Below are 27,931 nucleotides of genomic sequence, written 5' to 3'. Positions count from 1 at the left end.
CCCAGAACCTGACCCGGGAACAAGCAGACTACTGTGTCTCCCACATGAAGCCCTATGTGGACGGGAAGGGCCGCGAGCTCCCCACCGCCTTCGACTATGTCGAGTTCACCCGCTCACTCTTCGTGAACTGATCCTCAGCCCAGAGGTCAGCCTGCCCCTTGCTGCGTGCCCTGCTGCATGTCAACTCATCTTTGTGCTCTTAAAAAAATATTCCAAACAGTGTTATTCTCCGATGTAACTTTAAGCCTGCTTAGCTTGGGATAAGACTTAGTAGAAAATGGTGCTTCATTAAACCGCTTCTGATCCAGTTACAATCACCCTGTTACCGTGGGGACCCAGATACATGTCTTGAAGCCAGTTGCCCTCATTCCGACTTCAGAAAACCTAAGCAAGCTGGCTCATTCCCTTCTTGTTCTCCCTTCCTCTCCCAAACTTTGTTTTCACATAAAAGACAAATAAATGACTTGACTCTTCCCCCTAAAAGTTTTCTTTATTCAGCTTGTATCAGAAAACAGCTCAGGACAGTAGAACCTCATGCCAGTGGCCTCTGTGTGGGGGAACCCCCGTCACCTGCTCAGGTGGCCACCTCTACTGCCAGCTGGTCCAAGTCTTCGGTTTCCCGGGGCCCCTGTTCAGTGAACTCAGTACTCAACTGCCACACCTTGACTGTGCCCTTGGCATCACCAGCAGCCAAAAGCCCAGTCTGCTGGCTGTTAAATTCAAGACAGTAGACAGGGCTTCCATCTTCAGTTTGCTTGATCACAACTGTGGGTTTCTGGGAGCTTTTCTGGAGATCAAATAGCTGCACATCACCTGCAGAAAAAGTTGAGGGTAAGAGAGGCCCAGGGCAGCAACCTTAAGCCTCTTGACACGAGGTTAGCCCTTGACACATTACAAAATAAGGCTGATACCCAAGTTCAATTGGTTCTTCACCTATACAGCCCGGGTCACTTGCAGTGGGTATCTGAGGGAAGCTGTCCTAACCCTATGTGTGGTCTAGTCAGGAGAGTACCATCACATAGAGTCCTGTTTCCTACCTTCCCCAGAAGCAGCTGCAAAAACCAAGGGGCGCACCGGGGACCAACACACAGCAAACAGATACTTGTGAGACAGCTGCAGTGAAATCAGGGGCGGGGCCTGCAGCATGGAGTACAGGTGGATATGGCCATCAGTCCCTGCACTCAGGAAGAGATTCCTAGACAGGATGCAGGGCAGAGAGGAGGCAAAGTAATCAGCACCGGGCATCAGGGGCTGGTACCTCCCTGGCCCCCAAACGTAGGGTCAGTCATCAGTAGGGAGAGCAAAATCTCTGGGACCACCAAAGAGCTGAAGGTGGGGGGTCAAATGGGGCAGAATCAGAGAACGAAATTGCTTGAAGCAATTCTGTCACGGGGCCTAGCAGGGACCCCAGCCCTCTCTGACAGAGAGAAGGCCCCCAAGCCCCCAGTCTAGGCCTTCCCTACCTGTGGAAGGGGGAACAGCTCACAGAGTAGACAGGACCACCATGGGGAGAGAAGGCAAACTGTGCCGGGGCCCGAAGGGGTACAGAGCTGGGCATCCGTGTGAGGGCCATCTCTTCTGCTGCCAGAGAGCACTTGAGCGGAAAGCCACCCTCCGTGCCCAGAACAAAAATGGTGGGGTCAAAACCGGAGAAAGCCACTGCCGTAGCACCCACCTCAGTCTCACCACGGGGAGGCTGTTGGAGAGATGGCAACAGCAGGGTCAGAACCAAGGGCATTCGATGGCACTGTCCCAACAAAGCCAGTGGACCAGAGGGGAGGTCACCAAGCAATTCGCAACCATATCTTGCTCCCACCCCCTCAGACGCTCTCGGCTCACAGGGCAGCAGATGCCTCCAGACTGAGGCCCCACAGACCAGGGGCTACCTTGTGGGCCTGGGTCCGCCATGCCCATGTACCTTCTTGAGTTTCGTGCTCCGCGGCAGCTGCTGAACAGCCAGGGCAAAGCCCTGGGTGAGCTGCAGCCGGCCCGCCCCAACTGCCTGCCAGAGCAGCACCTTTCCGTCAGTGGCCACGCTCAGCACCTGGAAGCGGTGGCTATGTCGAGGCTCTGGCCTCCAAACCACCTGAAACAATAGGCACAGGGGCAGGATGGAGAAAGAGACACTTGCCCCCAGGGTTGTCTCCACTCCCACCCTCCCCTACTCTTCCAGGAAAAAGAGCTAGCCTCACCCACCCACCTCAATGGTTCTCAGGTATCCTCCCCAGTCCCAGAATCCCAGAGCCCACAGGAAGGCAGGACAGCTGACAGCCACTCCCCAGGCAGCGCCGTGTAGGAGGCTGAGAATGGATGGCCACAATGCCATGGGGTGACTCATGCTGGGGGAGCTCTGAGAATGTAGGAGGCAGCTGCCTGACAATGCCTGTGACCTTCCTAGGAGCTCTGCCTCAAGGCCCCCCACTCAGAGGGAAGATAGGATCTGCCGCCTGACCTGGTACACAGGATCTGTGTGAGTGTCATCTGTCAGGCCTGTGCGCCAGAGCAGCGGGTCCTCAGGACGGCTCATATCCCACACTAGTACCTCACCACTATAGAGTCCTCCTGTGGGGACAATCAGGCTAGGGCAGGAGCTCAACCCTACCTAGCAGCCCAGATTCCCAGCTAAGCATCTGCCCCTTCCACCCACAGAGGCAGGTTTATGCAGCCACTTTTTTTTTTTTTTTTTTGTAGAGACAAGAGTCTCACTTTACCGCCCTTGGTAGAGTGCCATGATGTCACAGGATTCAAAGCAACCTCCAGCTCTTGGGCTTCTGCGATTCTCTGCCTCAGCTTCCCGAGCAGCTGGGACTACAGGTGCCTGCCACAACGCCCAGCTATTTTTTTGTTGCAGTTCGTCAGGGGCTGGGTTTGAACCTGCCACCCTCGGTATATGGGGCCAGCGCCCCACTCACTGAGCCACAGGCGCCACCCTTTTTTTTCTTTTTTAAAGAACCAGAGTCTCACTTCATCACCCTTGGTAGAATGCCATGGCGGCGCCGGCCCCATATGCCAAGGGTGGCGGGTTCAAACCCAGCCCCGGCCAAACTGCAACAACAACAAAAAAATAGCCGGGCGTTGTGGTGGGCGCCTGTAGTCCCAGCTGCTCGGGAGGCTGAGGCAAGAGAATCATGTAAGCCCAGGAGTTAGAGGTTGCTGTGAGCCGTGTGACGCCACGGCACTCTACCTGAGGGAGGTACAGTGAGACTCTGTCTCTACAAAAAAAAAGAATGCCATGGCGTCACAGCTCATAGCCTCAAACTCAGGCTTAAGCGATTCTCTTGCCTCAGCCTCCCAAGTAGCTGAGACTACAGGCACCCACCACAACGCCCGGCTACTTTTTTGGTGTAGTTGTCGTTTAGCAGACCCAGGCGCGATTCAAACCTGCCAGCCCTGGTGTATGTGGCCAGTGACCTAATCACTGAGCCATGGGCGCCAAGCCCAGCCACTTGCCTTAAGGCCATCCCGGCAGAGGGAAGGTCCAGGTCCCACAGGCCCTCATTGCTGCACCCCAGGGAACTTTTCCCACAACCCAGATGACACCCTGCCCAGAGCCCTGCCATTGCCTCCACCATCACTCACCCCTTCCTGACTGTATGAGCTGCTGTCACTGCTGACAGCCCCACGGTGCCTGTCTCCAGGTGTCCGCACATCCCCACCCTGGCCGCTTTCCAGACTCTGCACCTCTACCTCAGTGGGGCACCTGCCTGTGTCCACCTCAAGGCTCCCCCTGGGCTTCAAACTGAGCCCAGGAGGTCAGGGCACACCTGTCTCTCCTGCAGCAGACGTGCCCCTGCTAGGCCCGGACATCGAAGGCCCATGGAAAGCTTCCTTTGGTCACCTGTATGCCACAAAGCAGGAAGTAAAGGCCTGACAGGACACAGGCCAGTGGTGGGTGGGCAGCTCACCCGCGACGTGGGAAGGCTGGGTCGGGTGAAAGGCCAGGCACAGGACAGCACTGGGTACCTCCACTACCACCGATGGCTGCTGGGGGTTCAGGCCCCGCCGGTCCAGGTTCCAACCACACACAAAAGACTTGAGTGTGCTCCAGTCCCCGTCATCTAGCCTGCACAGAGGGGATGTGCCTGAGCTGGCTCTGCTCCCAGGCAAGATTATCCTGTGTCTCCCCACCCAGCTACCAGCAATTTGCCTCAGTGTCTTCTGCACAACAGGCACTAGACTCTGGGTGTCCAAGTGGCACAGGCTACTTATGGCACCCAAAGGCATGATGTTCTCTGGAAAAGGATCCCTGGGCACCAAGGATGGGCCCATGCAATGGCGGGGGAGGGGGGGCACCAAGCACCAGACCAACTGTGGTGCCTCACACCTATAATCCTAGCGCTTTGTGAGGCTAAGGTAGAAGTACTGCTTGAGCCCAGGAGTTCAAGACCAGCCTAAGCAACATACCAAAGACCCCCATGTCTAGAAAAAATAAGAAAAACCAGCTGAGCAGTGGAGTGCACCTACAGTCCCAGCTACTATAGGCTGAGGCAGGAGGATCGCATGAGCCCAAGAGTTGGAGGCTGCAATAAGCTATGACACCACCACTACACTCTACCCAGGAAACAGAGCAAGACTGTCACACACACGCACACACACACGTGCACGCAGAAATAATGATGAATCAGGTGAGGACACTGGTAGCTAGAGAGGGTCCTGGGTGCTCAATTTCCTCCCCTGCTCTTTTTCTGCCAACTTGTTGCCAACCTTGCCAAGGCAGGCTTGGAAGAACAGACTCCTAGAATAGCTAAGCTCATGGGCCAACCCTTTACCATACAGCAGGGGAGACAGAAGCCCAGCCAGGGGCGGCGCCAGTGCTCAAAGGAGTAGGTTGCTGGCCCCATATGACAGGTGGTGGGTTCAAACCCAGCCACAGCCAAAAACTGCAAAAAAAAAAAGAAGCCCAGCCAGGGTCCTAGGGCTATTATCCACTGCCCCTCACCCACCCTGCTCCCACTCACCGGCCATATGCACAGGCTACCACAGAGCCAGTGGTGTTCCAGGAAACGCTGGTTACATGCAGACCTTGCCCTTGGGCTGTGGGGTAGCACAGGGTGTGCAGACAAGACACCTGCAGAGAGAGACCATCCACAACCCTTAGCCTCAAAGCCACACAGCCTCATGAGCACCTAACAAAAATCACATCCAGGCTGGAGCTGCCCTCATCCTCAGAAGCTATTCGAGTTTACCACCCAATCCTGGAGGAAAATATGGAGCCCACATCTAGACACTGGCCCTAACAGGATGCTTCTAGAAGCCCAAAACACAGGACCTGAGAATCCCAGAGTTCCAGCTGCTCTCACCAGCTTGCTCCAGTTTCAAAGCACCTGCAGTATGAGGGTTGGGGTGGCTGCAGGGCAATGTGAGGGTGCTCAACGTTACCAAGCTGGACATTTGACAAGAAGTAACAGTCCATTTCGCATCTTATTTATCCCCATTCACACACACATAATTTTTACAAAAAGCTCTGGCATCAGCCAGGTGTGGTGTCTCACACCTATGATCCTAGCACTCTGAGAAGCCAAGGCAAGAGGATCCCTTGAGGGGGCGGTGCCTGTGGCTCAGTGGGTTGGGCACCGGCCCCATATACCGAGGATGGCGGGTTCAAACCCGCCCCCAGCCAAACTGCAACAACAACAAAAAAAATAGCCGGCTGTTATGGTAGGCACCTATAGTTCCAGCTACTCGGTAGGCTGAGGCAAGAGAATTGCCTGAGCCCCAGAGATCAGGTTGCTGTGAGCTGTGATGCACGACACTCTACCGAGGGCAACAAAGTGAGACTCTGTCTCAAAAAAAAAAAAAAAAAAAGAGGACCCCTTGAGGTTAAGAGTTCAACACCGGCCTGGCTAAGGCACGGTGGCTCACGCCTATAATCCTAGCATTCTAGGAAGCCAAGGTGGGTGGATCGCCTGAGCTCACCAGTTCAAGACCAGCCTGAGCCAGAGTGAGACCTAATCTCTAAAAATAGCCGGGTGTTCTGGCGGGCACCTGTAATCCCAGCTATTTGGGAGGCTGAAGCAAGAGAATCACTTGAGCCTAAGAGTTTGAGGTTGCTGTGAGCTGTGATGCCACGGCACTCTACTCAGGGCAGTTTTTGGCCGGGGCTGGGTTTGAACCTGCCACCTCCAGCATATGGGGTCAGTGCCCTACTCCTTTGAGCCACAGAGGCCACCTCTTATTTTTTTTTTTTTTAGGGGGCAGCACCTGTGGCTCAAGGAGTAGGGCGCTGGCCCCATGCACTGGGGGTGGTGGGTTCAAGCCCGGCCCCTGCCAAAACTGCAAAAAAAAAAAATTTTTTTTAGGTCCCATGCCTGCAGCACAGTGGTTACAGCACCAGCTACATACACTGAAGTTGGCAGGTTCAAACCCAGCCCGGGCCAGCTAACTAACAATGACAACTGCAAGAAAAAATACCCAGGCATTGTGGTGGGCGCCTGTAGTCCCAGCTACTTGAGAAGCTGAGGCAAGAGAATCACTTAAACCCAGGAGTTTGAGCTTGTGTGAGCTGTGAAGCCACGGCACTCTACCCAGGTCCACATAGTGAGACTCTGTCTCAAAAAAAAAAAAAAAAAAAAGTTTCTTTAAAATTTTAAAAATCAGGGCGGTGCCTGTGGCTCAGTGAGCAGGGCGCCGGCCCCATATACCGAGGGTGGTGGGTTCAAACCCAGCCCCGGCCAAACTGCAACATAAAATAGCTGGGTGTTGAGGCGGGCACCTGTAGTCCCAGCTACTTGGGAAGCTGAGGCAAGAGAATCGCCTAAGCCCAGAAGCTGGAGTTTGCTGAGCTGTGCGATGCCATAGCACTCTACTGAGGGCGATAAAGACTGTCTCTAACAAATAAAAATAAAAAAAATAAAATTTTAAAAATCAAAAACATTTTTTTTAGAGATAGGGTCTTGCTGTGTTGTCTGTGCTGGCCTGGAACTCCTTATCTCAAGTGATCCTCCTGACTAGGCCTCCCCAAATGCTGGAATTACAGGCATGGGCCACTGTGCCCAGCCTATGAGACCGTTTTGATCTTTTTTTTTTTCCTTAAGACAGAATTGCACTTTGTTGCTCTTGGTAGAATGCTGTAGCGTCATACCTCATAGCAACCTCAAACTTCTGCGCTCAAGCAATTCTCTTGCCTTAGCCTCTGAGTAGCTGGGACTACAGGTGTCCGCCACAATGCCCGGCTATTTTTAGAGACAAGGTTTTGCTCTGGCTCAGGCTGGTCTGGAACCTGTGAGCTCGGGCAATCTACCTGCCTTGGCCTCCGAGAGTGCTAGGATTAGAGGCGTAAGCCTGCGCCTAGCCTGTGAGATTATTTTGATCCCTGGTGCATGTCACATTTCACCTAAGTAGCCCACCTCATGTGCTGGTCACCCTCTCCCTTTGGGCTGAAAGAAAGATGCTAGACTGTTTTTTGTTTGTTTGTTTCATTCTTGAGACATTGTTTTGCTTTATTGCCCTGGCTAGAGTATAGTGGTAACATAATAGCTCAGTGCAACTTTAAACCCCTGGATTCAAGCGATCCTCCTGCCTTAGTCTCCTGAGTAGCTGGGACTGTAGGCATACATCCCTATGCCTGGGTAACTTTTTTTTATTTTTTAGCAGAGATCGGGTTGCCCAGGCTGGTCTTTTTATTTATTTATTTTTTTCTTTTGAGACTGAGTCTCAAAAAATATATATATATATATTTGGCTCGGCGCCTGTGGCTCAAGCAGCTAAGGCACCAGCCACATACACCTGAGCTGCCAGGTTGGAATCCAGCAGGGGCCTGCCAAACAACAATAATGGCTGCAACCAAAAAAATAGCCAGGCGTTGTGGGCAGGCACCTGTAGTTCCAGCTACTTGGGAGGCAGAGGCAGGAGAATCTCTTGAGCTCAGGAGTTGGAGGTTGCTGTGAGCTGTGATGCCATAGCACTCTACCCAGGGCGACAGCTTGAGGCGCCGTCCCAAAAATAAAAATGAAAAAAGAAATTGGACTCTGTGCCTGCAGCTCAGCGCCTAGGGTGCCAGCCACATACACCAGAGCTGGCAGGTTCGAATCCAACCCAGACCTGACAAACAACAACTACAACCAAAAAATAGCCAGGTGTTGTGGTGGGCGCCTGTAGTCCTAGCTACTCGGGAGGTTGACGCAAGAGAATCACTTAAGCCCAAGAATTTGAGGTTGCTGTGAGCTGTGATGTCACTACACTCTACCCAGGGCGACAGCTTGAGACTTGGTCTCAAAATAAACTAAACTAGGCTCAGCGCCTGTAGCTCAAGCAGCTAAGGCGCCAGCCACATACACCTGAGCTGGCGGGTTCGAATCCAGCCCGGGACTGCCAAATAATGACGGCTGCAACCAAGAAATAGCCAGGCGTTGTGTCTGCCTGTAGTTCCAGCTACCTGGGAGGCACAGGCAGGAGAATCGCTTGAGCCCAAGAGTTGGAGGTTGCCGTGAGCTGTGATGCCACAGCACTCTACCCAGGGCAACACTCTGTCTCAATTAAAAAAAAATTAAAAAATTAACTGGGCATGGTGGCATGTGCCTATCATCCTAGCTACTTGGGAGGCTGAGTTGGGAAGATAAATTAAAACCATTACACTCCACACTGTGAGACACCATCTCTTAAAAAATATTTAGGCTCGGGCGGCGCCTGTGGCTCAGCGAGTAGGGCGCCGGCCCCACATGCCAAGGGTGGCGGGTTCAAACCCAGCCCCGGTCAAACTGCAACAACAAAAAAAAATAGCTGGGCGTTGTGGCGGGCACCTGTAGTCCCAGCTACTAGGGAGGCTGAGGCAAGAGAATCGCGGAAGCCCAGGAGTTAGAGGTTGCTGTGAGCCGTGTGACGCCACGGCACTCTACCCGAGGGCAGTACAGTGAGACTCTGTCTCTACAAAAAAAAAAAAAAAAAAAAAAAAAAATTTAGGCTCAGCGCCTGTGGCTCAAGCGGCTAAGGAGCCAGCCACATACACCTCAGCTGGCGGGTTTGAATCCAGCCCGGGCCCACCAAACAACATTGACAGCTGCAACCAAAAAATAGCCAGGCATTGTGGCGGGCGCCTGTAGTCCCAGCTACTAGGGAAGTAGAGGCAGGAGAATCGCTTGAACCCAGGAGTTGGAGGTTGCTGTGAGCTATGATGCCATGGCACTCTACCCAGGGTGACAACTTGAGGGTCTGTCTCAAAAAACAAAACAAAACAAAAAAAAAACCACTTAATTACAAAAAAAAAAAAAAAAAAAACTGGGCAGCACCTGTGGCTCAGTGAATAGGACAACAGCCCCATATACCAAGGGTGGCGGGTTCAAACCCACCCTGGCCAAACTGCAACAAAAAAATAGTCTGGGCTCGGTATCTGTACCTCAAGCGGCTAAGGCACCAGCCACATTCACCAGAGCTGGCGGGTTCGAATCCAGCCCAGGCCTGCCAAACAACAATGACAACTACAAAAAAAAATGGCCAGGCCTTATGGTGGTTGCCTGTAGTCCCAGTTACTTGGGAGGCAGGTTTGAACCCGGCCTGGGCCTGCTAAACAATCATGACAACTACAACAAAAAAATAGCTAGGCATTGGGGTGAGCCCCTGTCATCCCAGCGATTTGGGAGGCTGAGGGAAGAGAATCACTTAAGCCCAGGAGTTGGAGATTGCTGTGAGCTGTGAGCTGTGATGCCACAGCACTCTACCCAGGGCGACAGCTTGAGGCTCTGTCTCAAAAAAAAACAAAAACCTAACTATAGCCAGACACAGTGCCATAGGCTATATTCCCAGATGCTCAAGAGACAGAGGCAGGAGGATCACTTGAGCCCAGGAGTTTGAGACCAGGTTATGGAACATGGTTAGATGCCACCTTGAAAAAAGTAAATAAATAGGCTCAGCACCTGTAGCTCAAGTGATAAGGCGTCAGCCATATACACCAAAGCTGGCGGGTTTGAATCCAGCCCAGGCCTGCCAAACAGCAATGACAACTACAACCAAAAAAATAGCCGGGCGTTGTGGTGGGCGCCTGTAGTCCCAGCTACTTGGGAGGCTGAGGAAAGAGAATCGCTTGAGCCCAGGAGTTGGAGGTTGCTGTGAACTGTGATGCCATAGCACTCTACCCAGGGCAACAGCTTGAGGCTCTGTCTAAAAAAAAAAAATAATAATAATAAATAAATAAAAATAATTATAATAGACCTAAATAGAAGCAAAATGTATACATTATTTGTCATAACATTACTTATTACTGTATGATTAGCTACGATTTAAAAATCTCAGGCCATGGGCAGTGCCTGTGGCTCAGTGAGTAGGGGGCCAGCCCCATATACTAAGGGTGGCGGATTTGAACCTGGCCCCGGCCAAACTGCAACAAAAAAATGGCCAGGCGTTGTGTCGGGCACCTGTAGTCCCAGCTACTCGAGAGGCTGAGACAGGAGAATTGCCTAAGCCCAGGAGCTGGAGGTTGCTGTGAGCTGTGACGTCATAGCACTCTACCGAGGACGACAGAATAAGATTCTGTCTCTTAAAAAAAAAAAAAAACTCAGGCCACAGTGGCATATACCAATAATCCCAGCTACTTGGGAGGCTGAGGCTGGATTATTTATCCATCCTAGGATTTCAAGACCAGCCTGAGCAATATCGTGAGACCCTAATCTCAAAAAAAAAAAAAAAAACTGGGCGGCGCCTGTGGCTCAGTGAGTAGGGCGCTACTTAGATGCCACCTTGAAAAAAATAAATAAATAGGCTCAGCACCTGTAGCTCAAGTGATAAGGCATCAGCCATATACACCAAGGGTGGCGGGTTCAAACCCAGCCCTGGCCAAACTGCAACCAAAAAATAGCTGGGCGTTCTGGCGGGCACCTGTAGTCCCAGCCACTCGGGAGGCTGAGGCAAGAGAATCACTTAAGCCCAAAAGTTTGAGGTTGCTGTGAGCTATAACGCCACAGCACTCTACCAAGGGCAACAAAGTAAGACTCTATCTCAAAAAAAAAAAAAAAAAAAAAAATTAAATTAATAAAATTCTTATTTTTTTAGACAGAGTATCACTCTGTCACCCTGGGTACAGTGCAGTGGTGTCATCATAGCTCACAGCAACCTTGAACTCCTGGACTCAAGCCATCCTTCTGCCTTAGTTTCCCAGTTAGCTGGGATTACAGGCGCCCGACACAACCCCCGGCTATTTTTTTTTTTTTTTTTTTGTAGAGACAGAGTCTCACTGTACCGCCCTCAGGTAGAGTGCCGTGGCGTCACACGGCTCACAGCAACCTCTAAGTCTTGGGCTTACGCGATTCTCTTGCCTCAGCTTCCCGAGCAGCTGGGACTACAGGCGCCCGCCACAATGCCCAGCTATTTTTTGGTTGCAGTTTGGCCGGAGCTGGGTTTGAACCCGCCACCCTCGGTATATGGGGCCGGCGCCCTACTCACTGAGCCACAGGCGCCGCCCAGCCCCCAGCTATTTTAAGAAACTGGATCTTGCTCTTGCTCACGCTGGTCTGGAACTACTGAGCTCAAGCAATCCATCTGATTCGGCCTCCCAGAGTACTAGGATTACAGGCCTGAGCTACCAAGCCCAACCCATTAATATTACTATTATTATTATTATTTTTATTACAGAGTCTCACTGTGAAGCCCTGGGTAGAGTACTGTGGTATCACGTTAGCTCATAGCAAACCTCAGACTTCCCGGACTCAAGCAACTCTTATGCCTCAGCCTCCTGAGTGGCTAGAACTACAGACACCCACCACTGTGCCCAGCTAACTTTTTTCTATTTTTTAGAGACAGGGTCTTGTGCTTGCTCAGGCTGGTCTCGAACCCCTGAGCTCAAGCAATCTACCACCCTTGGCCTCCCAGAGTGTGCTGCTATTACAGGCAGGCACACCAGCCACATTATTATTATTAGTTAGTTAGTTTTTGGGGGGTTGTTGTTTTTGTTTTTCTGTTTTTTGTTGGAGTTTTTTTTTTTGAGACAGACCCTTAAGCTGTCACCCTGGGTACAGTGCCGTGACATCACAGCTCCTAACAACCTCCAATTCCTGGACTCAAGCAATTCTCCTGCCTCTGCCTCCCAAGTAGCGGGGAGGGACTCCAGGTGCCTGCCACAACACCTGGCTATTTTTTGGTTGCAGCCGTCATTGTTGTTTGGCAGGCCGGGCTGGATTCCAACCCACCAGCTCAGGTGTATGTGGCTGGCGCCTTAGCTGCTTGAGCCACAGGCGCCCAGCCAGTTAGTTTTGTTTTGTTAGTTTTGTTTTTGGCCAGGGCTGGGTTTGAACCCGCCACCTCCAGCATAAGGGGCCAGCGTCCTACCCCCGTTGAGCCACAGGCGCCGCCCAGGCCAGTTAGTTTTGTTTTTGGAGAAAGAGCTGCATTTTGTTACACTTGGATCGGGTCTCACTTTTGCTCAGGCTAATCTTGAACCTGTGAGCTCAGGGCAATCCACCTGCCTCTGCCTCTCAGAGTACTAGGATTACAGGCGTGAGCCACCACGCCTGGCCCAGTTTTTTATTGTTTTGTTTTCAGAGATTGGGTCTTGTTCTTGCTCAGGCTGGTCTCAAACTTATGAGCTCAAGCAATCCAGCAATCTCCTCACCTCAGCCTCCCAGAGTGTTAGGATTACAGGTGTGAGCCACCATGCCTGGCCTAATATTAATAATAATAAAGCTTGGCTTGGTGCCTGTAGCACAGTGGTTATGGTGCCAGCCACATATACCGAAGGTGGTGGGTTCAAACCCAGCTCTGGCCAGCTAAAACAATAACTACAACAACAAAAAATAGTCGGGCGTTGTGGCAGGTGCCTATAGTCCCAGCTACTTGGGAGGATGAGGCAAGAGAATCACTTAAGTACAAGAGTTTGAGGTTGCTGTGAGCTGTCACACCATGGCACTCTATTAAGGGTGACATAGTAACACTCTGTCTCAAAAGAAAATAACAATAATAATAATAATAATAAAGCTGGTATGGCAGCCTAGCACTCTGGGAGGCTGAGGTAGCAGGATTCCTTGAGCTCAGGAGTTCAAGACCAACCTGGGCAAGAGTGAGACCCCCCCCCTACTAAAAATAGAAAAATTAGCCAGGCATTATGGTGGGTACTCATTCCCATTTACTCAGGAGGCTGGAGGATCGTATGAGCCCAGAAGTATGAAGTTGTTGCAAGCTAAGCTGAGGCCATGACACTCTAGTCCAGGGGACAGAGAGATATACCTTGGCAGTCTGCAGCACTTAGCAAGCAGCTGTGAACAATATACCAGTTAGGAGGAACATGCCTTAGGCCCAAAGTGGAGGAAAAACCAAGAGATCCTTACTTACTCAAAGGCTCCCTGATCTAGAAGCCTAGGCCATCTGTCCAGTTAGACATCTCAGTCTGTACAGGGTGACAACTCCAAACTGTGCCCGGAGTACAGAAAAATTTGGAGATGCTGACATCACTATAGCATGTTTTTTGTTTGTTTTTTTTGTTTTTTGAGACAGAGTCTATGTTACCCTTGGTAGAGTGCCGTAGCATCACAGCTCACAGCAACCTCAAACTCTTGGGCTTAAGCGATCTTCTTGCCTCAGCCTCCCAAGTAGCTGGGACTACAGGTGCCTGTCACAATGCCCCGCTATTTTTTGTTGCAGTTGTCGTTGTTGTTTAGCTGGGCTGGGCTCGAACCCGCCAGCCTCAGCGTATGTGGTTGGCACCATAACCACTATGCTACAAGCGCCAAGCCCCCAGCTATTTTTAGAGATGCGGTCTCCATCTGGCTCAGGCTGGTCTTGAAGCCATCAGCTCAGGCAATCTACCCACCTCAGCCTCCCAAGTGCTAGGATTACAGGCGTGAACAACCTCCCCCAGCCTAGAGCTTGTTAACAAAACCAGAGACACCAGGGTTCAAGTTCCAAGGTTCTAGGCCAGTTTATACTTATGTGACCTTGGGCAAGTCATTTAGTATCTCTGAGCCTCATCTATAAGTAGAGATGGAGGGGCAGCACCTTGGCTCAAACGAGTAAGGCACTGGCCCCATATGCCAGAGGTGACGGGTTCAAACCCAGCCCCGGCCAAAAAAATAAAAAGTAAAAATAAATTAGAGACGGCACCTGTACTATCTCATACAGTCATTTTGAGGAATGAATGAGACTCCACAGAGATTAAAACAGGGCCCACCCTAATATATACTAAGGCACAAGTATCAGCTGACTAGGTTCAAGTCTGCCCCTGTGCTTACTGGCTGAGTATAATTCTGGATAAGTTACTTCCACTCTGGCTGTCCATTTCCTAACTGTAAAGTGGAGAGAAAGAAGGTGCCTACTTCAAGAATGGAAGTAAAGCCTCAGGACTTCTTCTTCTAAAACTTAGCTCAGCACCTGGCTGGAAATAAGAGCCTGGTAAAGACCAGCTGTTACCATCACTGGCTCTACTGTTCTTTGAGTGGAGCAAAACAAGGCCTTAAAGTGGGGCAGAGGCTCCATGAGAGGTGGAGGGGCGGCACACCACCACACCAACCTGCTCCCTACCGTCTGCTGCTGCTCGGCCCAGTTCACCTCGAAGCCATCAAATGCATGGCTCTGCCAATTCTTGTTCAGCTCTCGGATGACCATGGCCTCCACACTGCGAAGAAAGGCTGCCAGGCGGGGGGTGTCATGACGGGGCAGAGGCAGCATGCTGACAGGCACAGGGGCCTCCGTCTGTACTTGAGCATCGGCATGACTCTGGGCCTGGGTGGACGCTTCGGTGGTGGCGATGCTGGCCGTCTGGCAACTTTTCTGGGGTGGAGATCAAAACTAGTGTGACCACTCCACTGGACTCTCAGCATCACTTGCCCAGCACCTCCCACCCCACTGTACAACTCACTTCCTGCTGTTGCAGACCCCAGGCCACCAGGTCTCTGTCTACCTGGTCTGCCCAGAGGTTGCTCCTCCTCCTCTACGCAGCCTGTCTTCCTCAGCAGGAACTCGCTCGTGAGGTTTAGGTTAGAGATGACCACTCAGGCCTCCTATAGCCCACTGGGGGCGGTGGAGGGGGTTGCATGACCTCTAGGTAGCTAATCAGAGCACTGTATCCCTCACCCAGCCACAATGACTGGTATAAGGGTGGCTGCATGACCCAAGCAGGCCAGAGCCTGTCAAAGGACTTCTAGCTGAACTATTCAGAGGGGACACTCCTGGAGATGCTGAAAGCTATCAGAATTGTGCTGGCTTGAGCTAGGCATGGTGGCACATGCCTATAATACTAGCAACACAGGAGGCCAAGGCAGGAGGATTACTTATAAACAGAAGACAAATTTTGGCAGCATAGTGAGACCCTGTCTCTACCAAAAATTTAAAAATTACCCACGTGTGGTGGTGCACACCTTTTTTTTTTTTTTTTTGTAGAGACAGAGTCTCACTTTATGGCCCTCGGTAGAGTGCCATGGCATCACACAGCTCACAGCAACCTCCAACTCCTGGGCTTAAGCGATTCTCTTGCCTCAGCCTCCTGAGTAGCTGGGACTACAGGCGCCCGCCACAACGCCCGGCTATTTTTTGGTTGCAGTTCAGCCGGGGCCGGGTTTGAACCCACCACCCTCAGTATATGGGGCTGGCACCTTACTGACTGAGCCACAGGCGCCGCCCGGTGGTGCACACCTTTAATCCCAGCTATTAAGGAGGCTGAGGAAGGAGGATCATTTGAGCCCAGGAGCTCAAGGCTGCAATGAGTTATGATCACACCACTGCAGTCTAGCCTAGTTAATAGAGCCAGACCTTATATCAAAAGAGAATCGGTTGAGGCCAGGAGTTTAAGATCAGCCTGGGCAACATAGCGAGACCCCATCTCTACCAAAAATAGAAAAACTAGCCAGCCATGGTGGTACACACCTATGAGGCAAGATCATTTGAGCTCAAGAGTTTGAGACTGCAGCAAGCTATGGTGACACTCCTAAACTCCAAACTAGGTGACAGGGCAAGACCCTATCTCCTTAAAAAAAAAAAAAAAAAAAAAAAAAAAAGTTACCTATTGAGCATCTGCTTGCCAGGCAGTATCTGGGAATCAGGATAGGATATAGCAGAAAGGAAAGCGTGCAAGATCCCTGAACCCTAGGCACTCACATGGGGTGGGGGAAGACAAAGAAAAACCCACCAGATACACATGGTACACAGTACATGCAGACATGCAGTGACGAAGGGACAGCTGGAGAAGGTGTCTGGATAGGATAGCAAAGGTAGCCTCTCAGGGTGGTGGCATCTGGAATGTCAAGTACAAGAAGGAGCCAGCCAAGTACAGAACTATGGGAAAGTATCACAGGCCAGGTGGGAGTACAAGGACAAACCCCTGTGGTGGAAAAGGTCCACATGCTCAGAGACTAGGCAGTGTACCTAGGAAGACGGGCAGAAGCACTGGGCAGGGAGGACAGGGTGAGAGCGAATTTCCCTCTAGGAAAGGCCACAGCAGGGCCAGGACATAATACCATGCACAACAGGCCACTCCGCTACTCAGTGAGGAGTGGAGGCTGCAGAGCAGAGGTGGGGAGATATGGGCAACACAGAGACATTAGAATAACGTAGTGTGGAAGGGACATGATGGCCTGGAAATCATGGAAAGGTCTCCAGGTGGCTCCAAGAATACACCTTGAGGCAGTCCTGGTGGCTCACACCTGTAATCCTAGCACTCTAGGAGGCCAAGGTGGGTAGATCACCTGAGCTCAGGAGTTTGAGACCAGCGTAAGCAAGAGGGAAATCTTGGGCAGCACCTGTGGCTCAGTGAGTAGGGTGCCGACCCCATATACCAAGGGTGGTGAGTTCAAACCCGGCCCCGGCCAAACTGCAACAAAAAATAGCCGGGTGTTTGTGGCAGGCGCCTGTGGTCCCAGCTAATGGGGAGGCTGAGGCAAGAGAATCACCGAAGCCCGGGAGCTGGAGGTTTCTGTGAGCTGTGATGGCACAGCACTCTACCAAGGGCAATAAAGTGAGACTCTGTCTCTACAAAAAAAAAAAGGGGCGGCGCCTGTGGCTCAGTGAGTAGGGCGCGGGCCCCATATGCTGAGGGTGGCGGGTTCAAACCCAGCCCCAGCCAAACTGTAACAAAAAAAAAAAAAAATAGCTGGGCGTTGTGGCGGGTGCCTGTAGTCCCAGCTGCTCGGGAGGCTGAGGCAAGAGAATCGCGTAAGCCCAAGAGTTAGAGGTTGCTGTGAGCCGTGTGACGCCACGGCATTCTACCCGAGGGCGGTACAGTGAGACTCTGTCTCTACAAAAAAAAAAAAAAAAAAAAAAAAAACAAGAAGGAAATCTTGCCTCTACTAAAAATAGAAAAATTAGCTCGGCACCTATAACTCAAGTGGCTAAGATGCCAGCCACATACACCAGAGCTGGTGGGCTCGAATCCAGCCCAGGCCTCCCAAATAACAATGACAACTATAGGGCGGTGCCTGTGGCTCAGTGAGCAGGGCGCCGGCCCCATATACAGAGGGTGGCAGGTTCAAACCCAGTCCCGGCCAAACTGCAACAAAAAAATAGCCGGGCGTTGTAGCAGGCGCCTGTAGTCCCAGCTACTCGGGAGGCTAAGGCAGGAGAATCGCCTAAGCCCAGGAGTTGGAGGTTGCTGTGAGCTGTGTGACGCCACAGCACTCTACCGAGGGCAACAAAGTGAAACTCTGTCTCTACAAAAAAAAAAACAACAGTGACAACTACAACCAAAAAAATGGCCAGGCATGTGGCGGGTGCCTGTAGTCCAGCTACCTGAGAGGCTCAGGCAAGAGAATCGCTTAAGCCCAGGAGTTAGAGGTTGCTGTGAGCTGTGATGCTACACCACTCTACCCAGGGCAACAACTTGAGGCTCTGTCTCTAAAATAAATAAATAAAATAAATAAAAATAAAAATAGAGGGTGGAGCCTGTGGCTCAGTGGGTAGGTCAATGGCCCCATATACTGAGGGTGTCAGGTTCAAATCCGGCCCCGGCCAAACTACAACAAAAATATAGCCAGTGCCAGCGCCTCTGGCTCAAAGGAGTAGGGCTCCGGCCTCATATGCTGGAGGTGGCAGGTTAAAACTCAGCCCCGGCCAAAAACTGCAAAAAATAAAAGATGTATATATATATATAGAGAGAGAGAGAGAGAGAGAGCGTGCCAGGCATTGTGGGGGGGCGCCTGTAGTCCCAGCTACTTGGGAGGCTGAGGCAAGAGAATCGCCTAAGGATTGGAGGTTGCTGTGAGCTGTGATGCTACAGCACTCTACTGAGGATGATAAAGTGAGACTCGGGCAGCGCCTGTGGCTCAGTGAGTAGGGCGCCGGCCCCATATGCCGAGGGTGGCAGGTTCAAACCCAGCCCCGGCCAAACTGCAACAAAAAAATAGCCGGGCGTTGTGGCGGGCGCCTGTAGTCTCGGCTGCTCGGGAGGCAAGAGAATTTCCTAAGCCCAAGAGCTGGAGGTTGCTGTGAGCCGTGTGATGCCACGGCACTCTAACAAGGGCAGCAAAGTGAGACTCTGTCTCTACAAAAAAAAGATAAAGTGAGACTCTCTATAAATAAATAAATAAATAAATAGAAAAATCGAAAAATCTAGCCTGGCGTTGTGGCAGGCACCTGTAGTCCCAGCTACTTGGGAGACTGAGGCAAGAGGATCGTTTGAGCCAAAGAGTCTGAAGTTGTTGTGAGCTATGCTGCCACAGCACTCTACACAGAGTGACAAAGTGAGATTCTGTCTCAAAAAAAAAAAAAAAGGTGCGGCACCATAGCTCAGTGATTAGGCCACCAGCCACATACACTGGGGCTGGCAGGTTCAAACCTGGCCCAGGCTTCCTAACAACAACAACTACTACAGTAAAAAAATAGCCGGGTGTTGGGCGGCGCCTGTGGCTCAGTCGGTAGGGCGCCGGCCCCATATACCGAGGGTGGCGGGTTCAAACCCGGCCCCGGCCAAACTGCAACCAAAAAATAGCCGGGCATTGTGGTGGGTGCCTGTAGTCCCAGCTACTCGGGAGGCTGAGGCAAGAGAATCGCTTAAGCCCAGGAGTTGGAGGTTGCTGTGAGCCGTGTGAGGCCACGGCACTCTACCAAGGGCCACAAAGTGAGACTCTGCCTCTACAAAAAAAAAAAAAAAAAAAAAAAAATAGCCAGGTGTTGCGGCGGGCACATGTAGTCCCAGTTTTTCAGGAGGCTGAGGCAAGAGATTTGCTTAAGTCCAAGAGTTTGAGGTTGCTGTGATTTGTGATGTCACGGCACTCTACCAAGGGCGACACAGTGAGACTGTCTTAGGGACGCCGGCCCCATATGCCAGAGGTGGCGGGTTCAAACCCAGCCCCGGCCAAAAACTGAAAAAAATCAAAAAAGGAAAGACTATCCCTTGAGAATGGGTGGACAACATGTACCTGGATGAGAGGGCAAACTCAGGGACAAGAGAGCGGGGGCAGTTCTATTGGGCCTGGTTTGGACATAGATAAGATGCCTCTCACACCCCCACATGGAGCATGGAGTATTCCAAAAGAGGTCACAGGCTCTGGAAAACTTCCGATCAAAGGTGGGAGTTGAACCACAGGACTGGAGGGGCTGCAGAGGGAGCATGTACAAAAGAATGAACAAGTGAGGGAAAAGTATGAATTATGAGCAAAGATGTGAATTTCAAACTTTAGGGAAGCTAGATGATGGTAAGGGCTGCTTGTTAAGTGCTAACCACAAAGCAGCGTTCCAAGAGCTTTCCCCACATCATCTCATTTCATCCACACAACCACCGTAGGAAGTAAACCTATTTTTAAATTACTCATGTTAGCACTAAAGCACAGAGAAGTAACTCCCTCAAGGTCACTCAGCAACCAAGTGATTGCAACGAAACTTGAACCCAGGCAGTCTGCTTCCTCTTAATTTTTTACAGAGATGGGGGTCTCACTATGTTGCCCAGGCTGGTCACAAACTCGGTCCTTTTTGTTTGACACAGAGTCTCACTCTGTTGCCTAGATTAGAGTACCATGATATCAAGCCTAACTCACAGCAACCTCAAACTACTGAGCTCAAGGAATGCTCCTGCCTTAGCCTCCCAAGTAGCTGGGAATATAAGCAGGCACCACAATGCCTGGCTAATTTTTCTACTTTTTTTTTTTTTTTTGAGACAGAGTCTCAGTATGTCACCCTGGGTAGAGTGCGGTGGCGTCACAGCTCACAGCAACCTCAAACTCTTGGGCTTAAGTGATTCTCTTGCCTCAGCCTCCCAAGTAGCTGGGACTACAGGTCCCAGACCACAAAGCCCGGCTATTTTTTGTTGCATTTATCATTGTTCTTTAGCTGGCCCAGGCTGGGTTCAAACCCACCACCTTCCATGTATATGGCTGGTGCCATAACCACTATGCTACCGGCCCAATTTTTCTGTTTTCTTTTATTTTTGAAACAGAGCCTCAAGCTGTCGCCCTGGATAGAGTGCCATGGCCTCACAGCTCACAGCAACCTCCAACTCCTGGGCTCGAGTGATTCTCCTGCCTCCACCTCCCAAGTAGCTGGGACTACAGGCGCTCAGCTATTTTTTGGTTGCAGCCATCATTGTTTGGCGGGCTCAGGCTGTATTTGAACCCACCAGCTCAGGTGTATGTGGCTGGCGCCTTAGCTGCTTGAGCCACAAGCACCAAGCCTAACTTTTCTTTTTTTTTGAGACAGAGCCTCAAGCTGTTGCCTTGGGTGGAGTGCCGTGGCAATACAGCTCACAGCAATCTCCAACTCCTACAGCAACCTCCAACTCCTGTTCTCAAGCCATTCTCCTGACTCCACCTCCCAAGTAGCTGGGACTACAGGCACCCGCCACAACGCCCAGCTATTTTTGTTTTTTTGGTTGCAGCCATCATCATGGTTTGGTGAGCCCCGGACTGGATTCGAACCTGCCAGCTCAGGTGTATGTGGCTGGCACTTGAGCCACAGGTGCCGAGCCTAATTTTTCTTTTCTTTTTTTTTTTTGCAGTTTTTGGCCAGGGTTTGAACCCACCACCTCTGGCATATGGGGCCAGCGCCCTACTCCTTTAAGCCACAGGCGCTGACCCTAATTTTTCTTTCTTTTTGAGACAGAGCCTCAAGCTGTCACTCTGGATAGAGTGCCATGGCATCACAGCTCACAGCAACCTCCAACTTCTGGGCTCAAGTGATTCTCCTGCCTCCGCCTCCCAAGTAGCTGGGACTACAGGCACTTGCCACAATGCCCGGCTATTTTTTTGGTTGCGGCCATCATCATTGTTGTTTGGCAGGCTCGAGCTGGATTCGAACTGGCAGCTCAGGTGTATGTGGCTGGCGCCTTAGCTGCTTGAGCCATAGGCGCTGAGCCAATTTTTCTGTTTTTACTAGAGACGAGGTCTCACTCTAGCTCAGACTGGTCTCAAGCAATCCACCCACCTCAAGCTCCTAGCGTGCTAGGATTACAGGCATGAACCATTGTGCTCAGCCTGACTCTTGACACTAAATTGACCTTGTGACAATAAATTACCTCCCTATCATGGCATCCTTCCCAAATACTCTAAAATCCTAGCACTACAACCATACCTGATTTACTGTGTTGCACTTTACTGCACTTCACAGATAGAGTGTTTTTTTACAAACTGAAAGTCTGTGACAAACCTGCATCGAGCAAGTGTATTAGTACCATTTTCCAACAACATGTGCTCATTTCATGACTCTGAGTCACATTTTGGTAATGCTCACATTTTCTATTTTTCTTTTTTTTTTTTTGACAGTTTTTGGCTGGGGCTGGGTTTGAACCTGCCACCTCCGGCATATGGGGCCGGTGCCCTACTCCTTTGAGCCACAGGCACCACCCTCTATTTTTCACTATTATTATACCCATTCAGGGGATCTGTGATACACAACCTTTGATGTTACTTTTCTTTTTTTGAGACAGAGAATGCCATGGCATCATACCTCACAGTAACCTCAAACTCTGATGCTCAAGTGATTTTCTTGCCTCAGCTTCCCAAATAGCTGGGACTACAGGCTCCTGCCACAATGCTCAGCTATTTTTAGAGACAGGGTCTCGCTTTGGCTCAGGCTGGTCTTGAACTCCTAAGCTCAGGAAATCCACCAGCCTTGGCCTCTCAGAGTGCTAGGATTACAAGTGAGAGCCACCTTGACCAGCCTCTGATGTTACTATTTTAATTGTTTTAGGGCACCATGAATCATGCTCATATAATGGTGAACTCAATCCATTAATGTCTTGTGTATGCTTAATACTCCCCACACAAGCCATTCCCCGATCTCTTTGGACCTCCCTATTTTTATTTTTTTAAGAGACAGAGTCTCAATTTATTCCCCTCAGTAGAGTGCTGTGGCATCACAGCTTACAGCAACCTCCAGCTTTGGGCTTAGGCGATTCTCTTCCTTCAGCCTCCCGAGTAGCTGGGACTATAGGCATCTGCCACAAAGCCTGGCTACTCTTTTGTTGCAGTTTGGCTGGGGCCAGGCCCAAACCCGCCACCCTTGGTATATGGGGCCCAGCACCCTACTCACTGAGCCACAGGCACTGCCCCTGGACCTCCCTATTTCCTGAGACAACAACATTGAAATCAGCCCAGTTAATAACCCTAAAACAGTGTCTAAGTGGTCAAGTAAAAGGAAGAGTCACATGTCTCTCACTTTATTTATTTTTTTTTTTTTTGAGACAGAGTCTCACTTTATCACCCTCAGGAGGGTGCTGTGGCATCACAGCTCACAGCAACTTTTAGCTCTTGGGCGAAGCCAATTCTCTTGCCTCAGCCTCCTGAGGAGCTGGCCACAACGCCCGGCCATTTTTTGGTTGTAGTTGTCATCATTGTTTCGGCAGGCTCAGGCGGGATTTGATCCTGCCAGTTCTTGTGTATGTGGCTAGCACCTTAGCCGCTTGAGCTACAGGCATGGAGCCAAGACTCTACTTTTAATTAAAAAAAAAAAAAAAGCTTCAAGGCACAGACTAATGCTCTTATTAGGGGCTAATGCATCTGGTGACTAAGTAGAGGACAATGCTCACTCGCCATTAGCAAAATCCTAGGGCCCTTGGGCGGCTCCTGTGGCTCAGTGAGTAGGGCGCCAGCCCCATATATTGAGGTGATGGGTTCGAACCCGTCCCCAGCCAAATTGCAATAAACAATAGCCGGGCATTGTGGCGGACGCTTGTAGTCCCAGCTACTCGGGAGACTGAGGCAAGAGGATTGCCTAAGCCCAAAAGTGGGAGGTTGCTTTGAGTTGTGACTCCACCGCACTCTACCAAGGGCGATAGAGTGAGATTCCGTCTCTAAAAAAAAAGTTATGCTAAATCTACTCTGCCTGTACTCTATAAATGGAATGGGGAAGCCTGGATTACAGCACATCTGAATATAGCATGGTTTACTGAAAATATTAAGTTCACTGTTGAAACCAATGGCATACAAAAAGAAAATTTTTTACTAAATTTATCACTGTTCCTTGACAATGCACCTTGTCACCCAAGAGCTCTGATGGACATACACAGATTAATGTCTTTTCATGTCTACTAACACAATATCCATTCTGCCACCCATGAACCAAGAAGAAATTTAGACTTTCAAGTCCTATTATTTAAGAATTAATATTCCTAGCCGGGCGTTGTGGCGGGCGCCTGTAGTCCCAGCTGCTTGGGAGGCTGAGGCAAGAGAATCACATAAGCCCAAGAGTTAAGAGGTTGCTGTGAGCCGTGTGACGCCACACGACACTCTACCCGAGGGCGGTACAGTGAGACTCTGTCTCTACAAAAAAAAAAAAAAAAAAAAAAAAGAATTAATATTCCTGGGGTGGTGCCTGTAGCTCAGTGGGTAGGACGCCGGCCCCATATACCGAGGGTGGGGGGTTCAAACCTGGCCCCAGCCAAACTGCAACAACAACAAAAAAAGAAGTAACATTCCTGGGCAGCGCCTGTGTCTCAAAGGAGTAGGGCGCCAGCCCTATATGCAGGAAGGTGGTGGGTTCAAACCCAGCCCTGGCCAAAAAAAACTGCAAAAAAAAAGAATTAACAGTCCTGGCTCAGCACCTGTAGTTCAGCAGCTAGGGCACCAGCCACATACATTGGAGCTGGCTGGTTCAAATCCAGCCTGGGACTGCCAAACAACAATGACAACTACAAACAAAAAATAGCAGGGCGTTGTGTTGGGCGCCTATAGTCCCAGCTACTTGGGGGACTGAGGCAAGAGAATCGCTTAAGCCCAGGAGTTTGAAATTGCTGTGAGCTGTGATGCAACAGCACTCTACCCAGGGCAACAGCTTGAGGCTGTCTCAAAAAAGAAAAAAAAAAAATAGCCAGGCTTTGTGGCAGATGCCTGTAGTCCCACAACCTCCCACTCCTGGGCTTAGGTGATTCTCTTCCCTCAACCTCCCAAGTAGCTGGGACTACAGGCACCTGCCACAATGCCCAGCTATTTTTTTGTTGCAGTTTGGCAGGGGCCAGGTTTGAACCCGCCACCCTTGGTATATGGGGCCGGTGCCCTACCCACTGAGCCACAGGTGCCACCCCCCAAAAAGAACATTTCATAAAGCTATAGCTGCCACAGGTAGCAATTTCTCTGATGGATGTGGGTGAAATTAAAAACCTTCTGGAAGGGCAGCGCCTGTGGCTCAGTGAGTAGGGCGCCGGCCCCATATGCCGAGGGTGGGGGGTTCAAACCCAGCCCCGGCCAAACCGCAACAAAAAAATAGCCGGGCATGGTGGCGGGCGCCTGTAGTCCCAGCTGCTCGGGAGGCTGAGGCAAGAGAATCACATAAGCCCAAGAGTTAGAGGTTGCTGTGAGCCCTGTGACGCCACGGCACTCTACCCGAGGGCAGTACAGTGAGACTCTGTCTCTACAAAAAAAAAAAAAAAACCTTCTGGAAAAGGCGGTGCCTGTGGTTCAGTGGGTAGAGCGCCTGCCCCATATACCAAGGGTAACAGGTTCGAACCTGGCCCCGGCCAAGCTGCAACAAAAAAATAGCTAGGCATTGTGGCGGGCGCCCGTAGTCCCAGCTACTCAGGAGGCTGAGGCAAGAGAATCACCTAAGCCCAGGAGCTGGAAGTTGCTATGAGCTGTGACACCATGGGGCACTCTACCGAGGGCAACAAAGTAAAATTCTGTCTCAAAAAAAAAAGAAAGAAAGAAAACCTTTTGGAAAGAAGCCGGGCACAGTGGCTCACACCTGTATTCCTACTATTATGGGAGGCTAAGGTAGGTAGATCCCTTGAGCTCAGGAATTTGAGACCAGCCTGAGTTAGAGCAAGACCCAGTCTCTACTAAAGTAGAAAACTAGCCAGGCATTGTGGCAGATACCTATAGTCCCAGCTACTTCAGAAGCCTGAGGCAAGAAGATGGCTTGAGCCCAAGAGTGTGAGGTTGCTGTCAGCTATGACGTCATAGCACTCTACCCAGGGTGTCAGAATAAGACTCAGTCTCAATAAAAAAAATAAAAAGTGTGGCTCGGCACCAGTGGCTAAAGCGGCTAAGGCGCCAGCCAGATACACCTGAGCTGGTGGGTTCGAATCTAGCCCAGGCCCGCCAAACAATGACGGCTGCAACCAAAAAATAGCCGGGCGTTGTGGCGGGTGCCTGTAGTCCCAGCTACTTGGGAGGCGGAGATAGGAGACTCGCTTGAGCCCAGGAGTTTGAGGTTGCTGTGAGCTATGATGCCATAGCACTCTACCCAGGGCGACAGCTTGAGGCTCTGTCTCAAAAAAAAAATAAAAAGTGTGACTCGGCACCTGTGGCTCAAGCACCTAAGGCGCCAGCCACATACACCTGAGCTGACGGGTTCGAATCCAGCCCAGGCCCGCCAAACAATGATGGCTACAACAAAAAACAGCCAGGTGTTGTAGCAGGCACATGTAGTCTCAGCTACTCAGGAGGCAGAGGCAGGACAATCACTTGAGCCCAGGAGTTGGAGGTTGCTGTGAACTGTGATGCCGTAGCACTCTACCCTGGGCGACAGCTTGAGGCACTGTCTCAAAAATAAAAATAAAAAAATTGGGTGGCACCTGTGGCTCAGTGAGTAGGGCGCCGGCCCCATATACCGAGGGTGGCAGGTTCAAACCCAGCCCCGGATGAACTGCAACCAAAAAAAAAAAATAGCTGGGCGTTGTGGCAGGCGCCTGTAGTCCCAGCTGCTCGGGAGGCTGAAGCAGGAGAATCACAGAAGCCCAAGAGCTGGAAGTTGCTGTGAGTCCTGTGATAGCACGGCACTCTACTGAGGGCAGTAAAGTGAGACTCTGTCTCTACAAAAAAAAAAATTTTTTTTAAAAATGCACCTCAGCGGCTAGGGCGCCAGCCACATACACTGGAGCTGGCGGTTGGAGCCCAGCACGGGCCTGCCAAACAACAATGACTACTACAACCAAAAAATAGCCAGGCATTGTGGCAGCTGCCTATAGTCCCAGCTACTTGGGAGGCTGAGGCATGAGAATCTCTTAAGTCCAAGAGTTGGAGGTTGCTATGAGCTGTGATGCCACAGCACTCTACCGAGGACAATATAATGAGACTCTAGCTCTAAATAAATAAATAAATAAATAAAGGGCTAGGGTTACAGATGTGAGCCACCAGCCTCCACTCTCTGATTTTTTTTTTTTATGAGTCTCATTATGTCACCCTCTATAGAGTACTGTGGCGCCACAGCTCACAGCAACCTCCAACTCTTGGGCTTAAGCAATTCTCTTGACTCAGCCTCTCAAGGAGCTGGGACTACAGGCGTTCACCACAACACCCGGCTATTTTTTTTTGTTGCAGTTGTCATTGCTGTTTAGCTGGCCCAGGCTGTGTTTGAACCTGCCACCCTTGGTGTATGTGGCTGGCGCCATAACCACTGTGCTATGGGCACCAAGCCCACTCTCTGATTTTGACTAGAACCATTCCTATGCAGCAAGGCCAAGTGGGAAATTCTTGGAAGCCACATCAAATCCTGGTGTGAGCCCTGCAGACTGCCAGGCCTGAAGCAAGAAACCTTCTTCAAAAGTAAGATTTATTTCACAGAAACCTCACTGGTGTTGATGAGGAACTGGACACTCTGCAGGTTTGAGTACCTGGGCAGCAAGCTAAACCTCCATTTTCTCTTCTGGGAACACTGCTTATTTTCACTCAGAGGAAAAGCCTAAGCCCTTACAACGATCTACTTGGCCAGCTTCTCCTTACTTTCCCCTACCCTCCCTCATCTTCAACCTCAGGGCCTTTGCACTTCTACTCTACTCAGACTTCTACTCTGCCTGGATGATGCTACCCCAGGTATGAACTTGGCCAACTCTCAATCCCCCAAGGCTTTGCTCGTATGTCACTCTTTCATTGAGGTTCACCCTGAAACCCACCCTTTCCCCAACCCAGTCCTTCTAATCCCAAATCCTTCTGTTTCTTTGGGCCAGGGCACTATTCACCTTCCAACACACTGTATACTTTACTTACTACATATACAGTTAGTGTTGCATTCCCTGCAACTGACCCAAGTAAACTCCAGGAGGGGAGAGATCTGTGGTCTCCTGATGCACCCCAGCACCAGAACTGCTCCAGGCCCACAGCTTACGCAAAGTCTGCACAAAGACCCCTCTAGACACCCAGTAGTCCCGCCCCACAGCTCATCAGAGCACCTTCTATGTGCTTTTGAGTTAACAACCAGCAAACTGGCTTATCTACTAGACCTTAAGATCTAGTCTGGTCTTTCTTTTTAAACAAGTTAGTTTGACATGACTAAAAACTGCAGTTCATACAAAATCCTTCAAAACGTACTTTTTGGTTTTACTCATAGATTAGGGAAAGACTGGGGCCAGATGCCACTTGGGTTAGTTTGTGAAGATTAAAACAAAGCAAAACGGTGGGACGTCAGAACCTCGCCCAGCCAACGTGCCGCGCCCCAGCCTTCCCGCCGCGTAGCTCTGCGCGGGGCCCGCACCCTCACCGTCTCCCCGCGGATGCCCTGGACGCCCCTCCACTGTGAGGGTACGGATGCCACGCCCAGGGTCTCATCCTGCAGCAGCCCCGGCCTCCCGGGCCCCTTGACGCTCGTAGCCCCGCCTGTCGCCAGCGCCGCAACACCAGCTTTCGCGCCCAGCGCTGCGGCCCGGCTGCGCGCGGGTTGCCACGGA

At 50.9% G+C, this 27,931-nt stretch overlaps 2 protein-coding genes across 6 annotated transcripts in view; one reads left to right on the top strand and one right to left on the bottom strand.

The window, feature by feature from the left end:
• Positions 1 to 478, top strand: part of SPTAN1 (spectrin alpha, non-erythrocytic 1) — a 96,386-nt gene extending 95,908 nt beyond the window's left edge. For all 3 annotated transcript variants that reach the window (XM_053560684.1, XM_053560675.1, XM_053560694.1), the window contains one exon: positions 6 to 478. In XM_053560684.1, the coding sequence (XP_053416659.1) occupies positions 6 to 131 (126 nt within the window). In that variant the 3' untranslated portion in view covers positions 132 to 478. The remainder of the gene's footprint in view (positions 1 to 5) is intronic.
• Positions 477 to 27,931, bottom strand: DYNC2I2 (dynein 2 intermediate chain 2). 3 transcript variants are annotated; one of them, XM_053561347.1, is made up of 9 exons: positions 27,745 to 27,931; positions 14,437 to 14,685; positions 4,959 to 5,068; positions 3,906 to 4,063; positions 2,453 to 2,562; positions 1,919 to 2,086; positions 1,464 to 1,696; positions 1,038 to 1,195; positions 477 to 813 (listed from the first exon to the last, which is right to left on the bottom strand). In XM_053561347.1, the coding sequence occupies exons 2-9, from the start codon at positions 14,581 to 14,583 to the stop codon at positions 575 to 577; spliced, it is 1,323 nt and encodes a 440-aa protein (XP_053417322.1). In that variant the 5' UTR covers positions 14,584 to 14,685; positions 27,745 to 27,931; the 3' UTR covers positions 477 to 574. The 3 variants fall into 3 exon arrangements, with proteins under 3 accessions (XP_053417322.1, XP_053417305.1, XP_053417313.1); XM_053561330.1 differs by having other exon boundaries at positions 1,919 to 2,044; positions 27,745 to 27,888; XM_053561338.1 differs by having other exon boundaries at positions 580 to 813; positions 1,075 to 1,195; positions 27,745 to 27,888.

This window comes from Nycticebus coucang, chromosome 2 (genome assembly GCF_027406575.1).
Source record: "Nycticebus coucang isolate mNycCou1 chromosome 2, mNycCou1.pri, whole genome shotgun sequence".
Taxonomy (NCBI): domain Eukaryota; kingdom Metazoa; phylum Chordata; class Mammalia; order Primates; family Lorisidae; genus Nycticebus; species Nycticebus coucang.
This window is presented reverse-complemented; position numbering and strand designations above follow the sequence as displayed.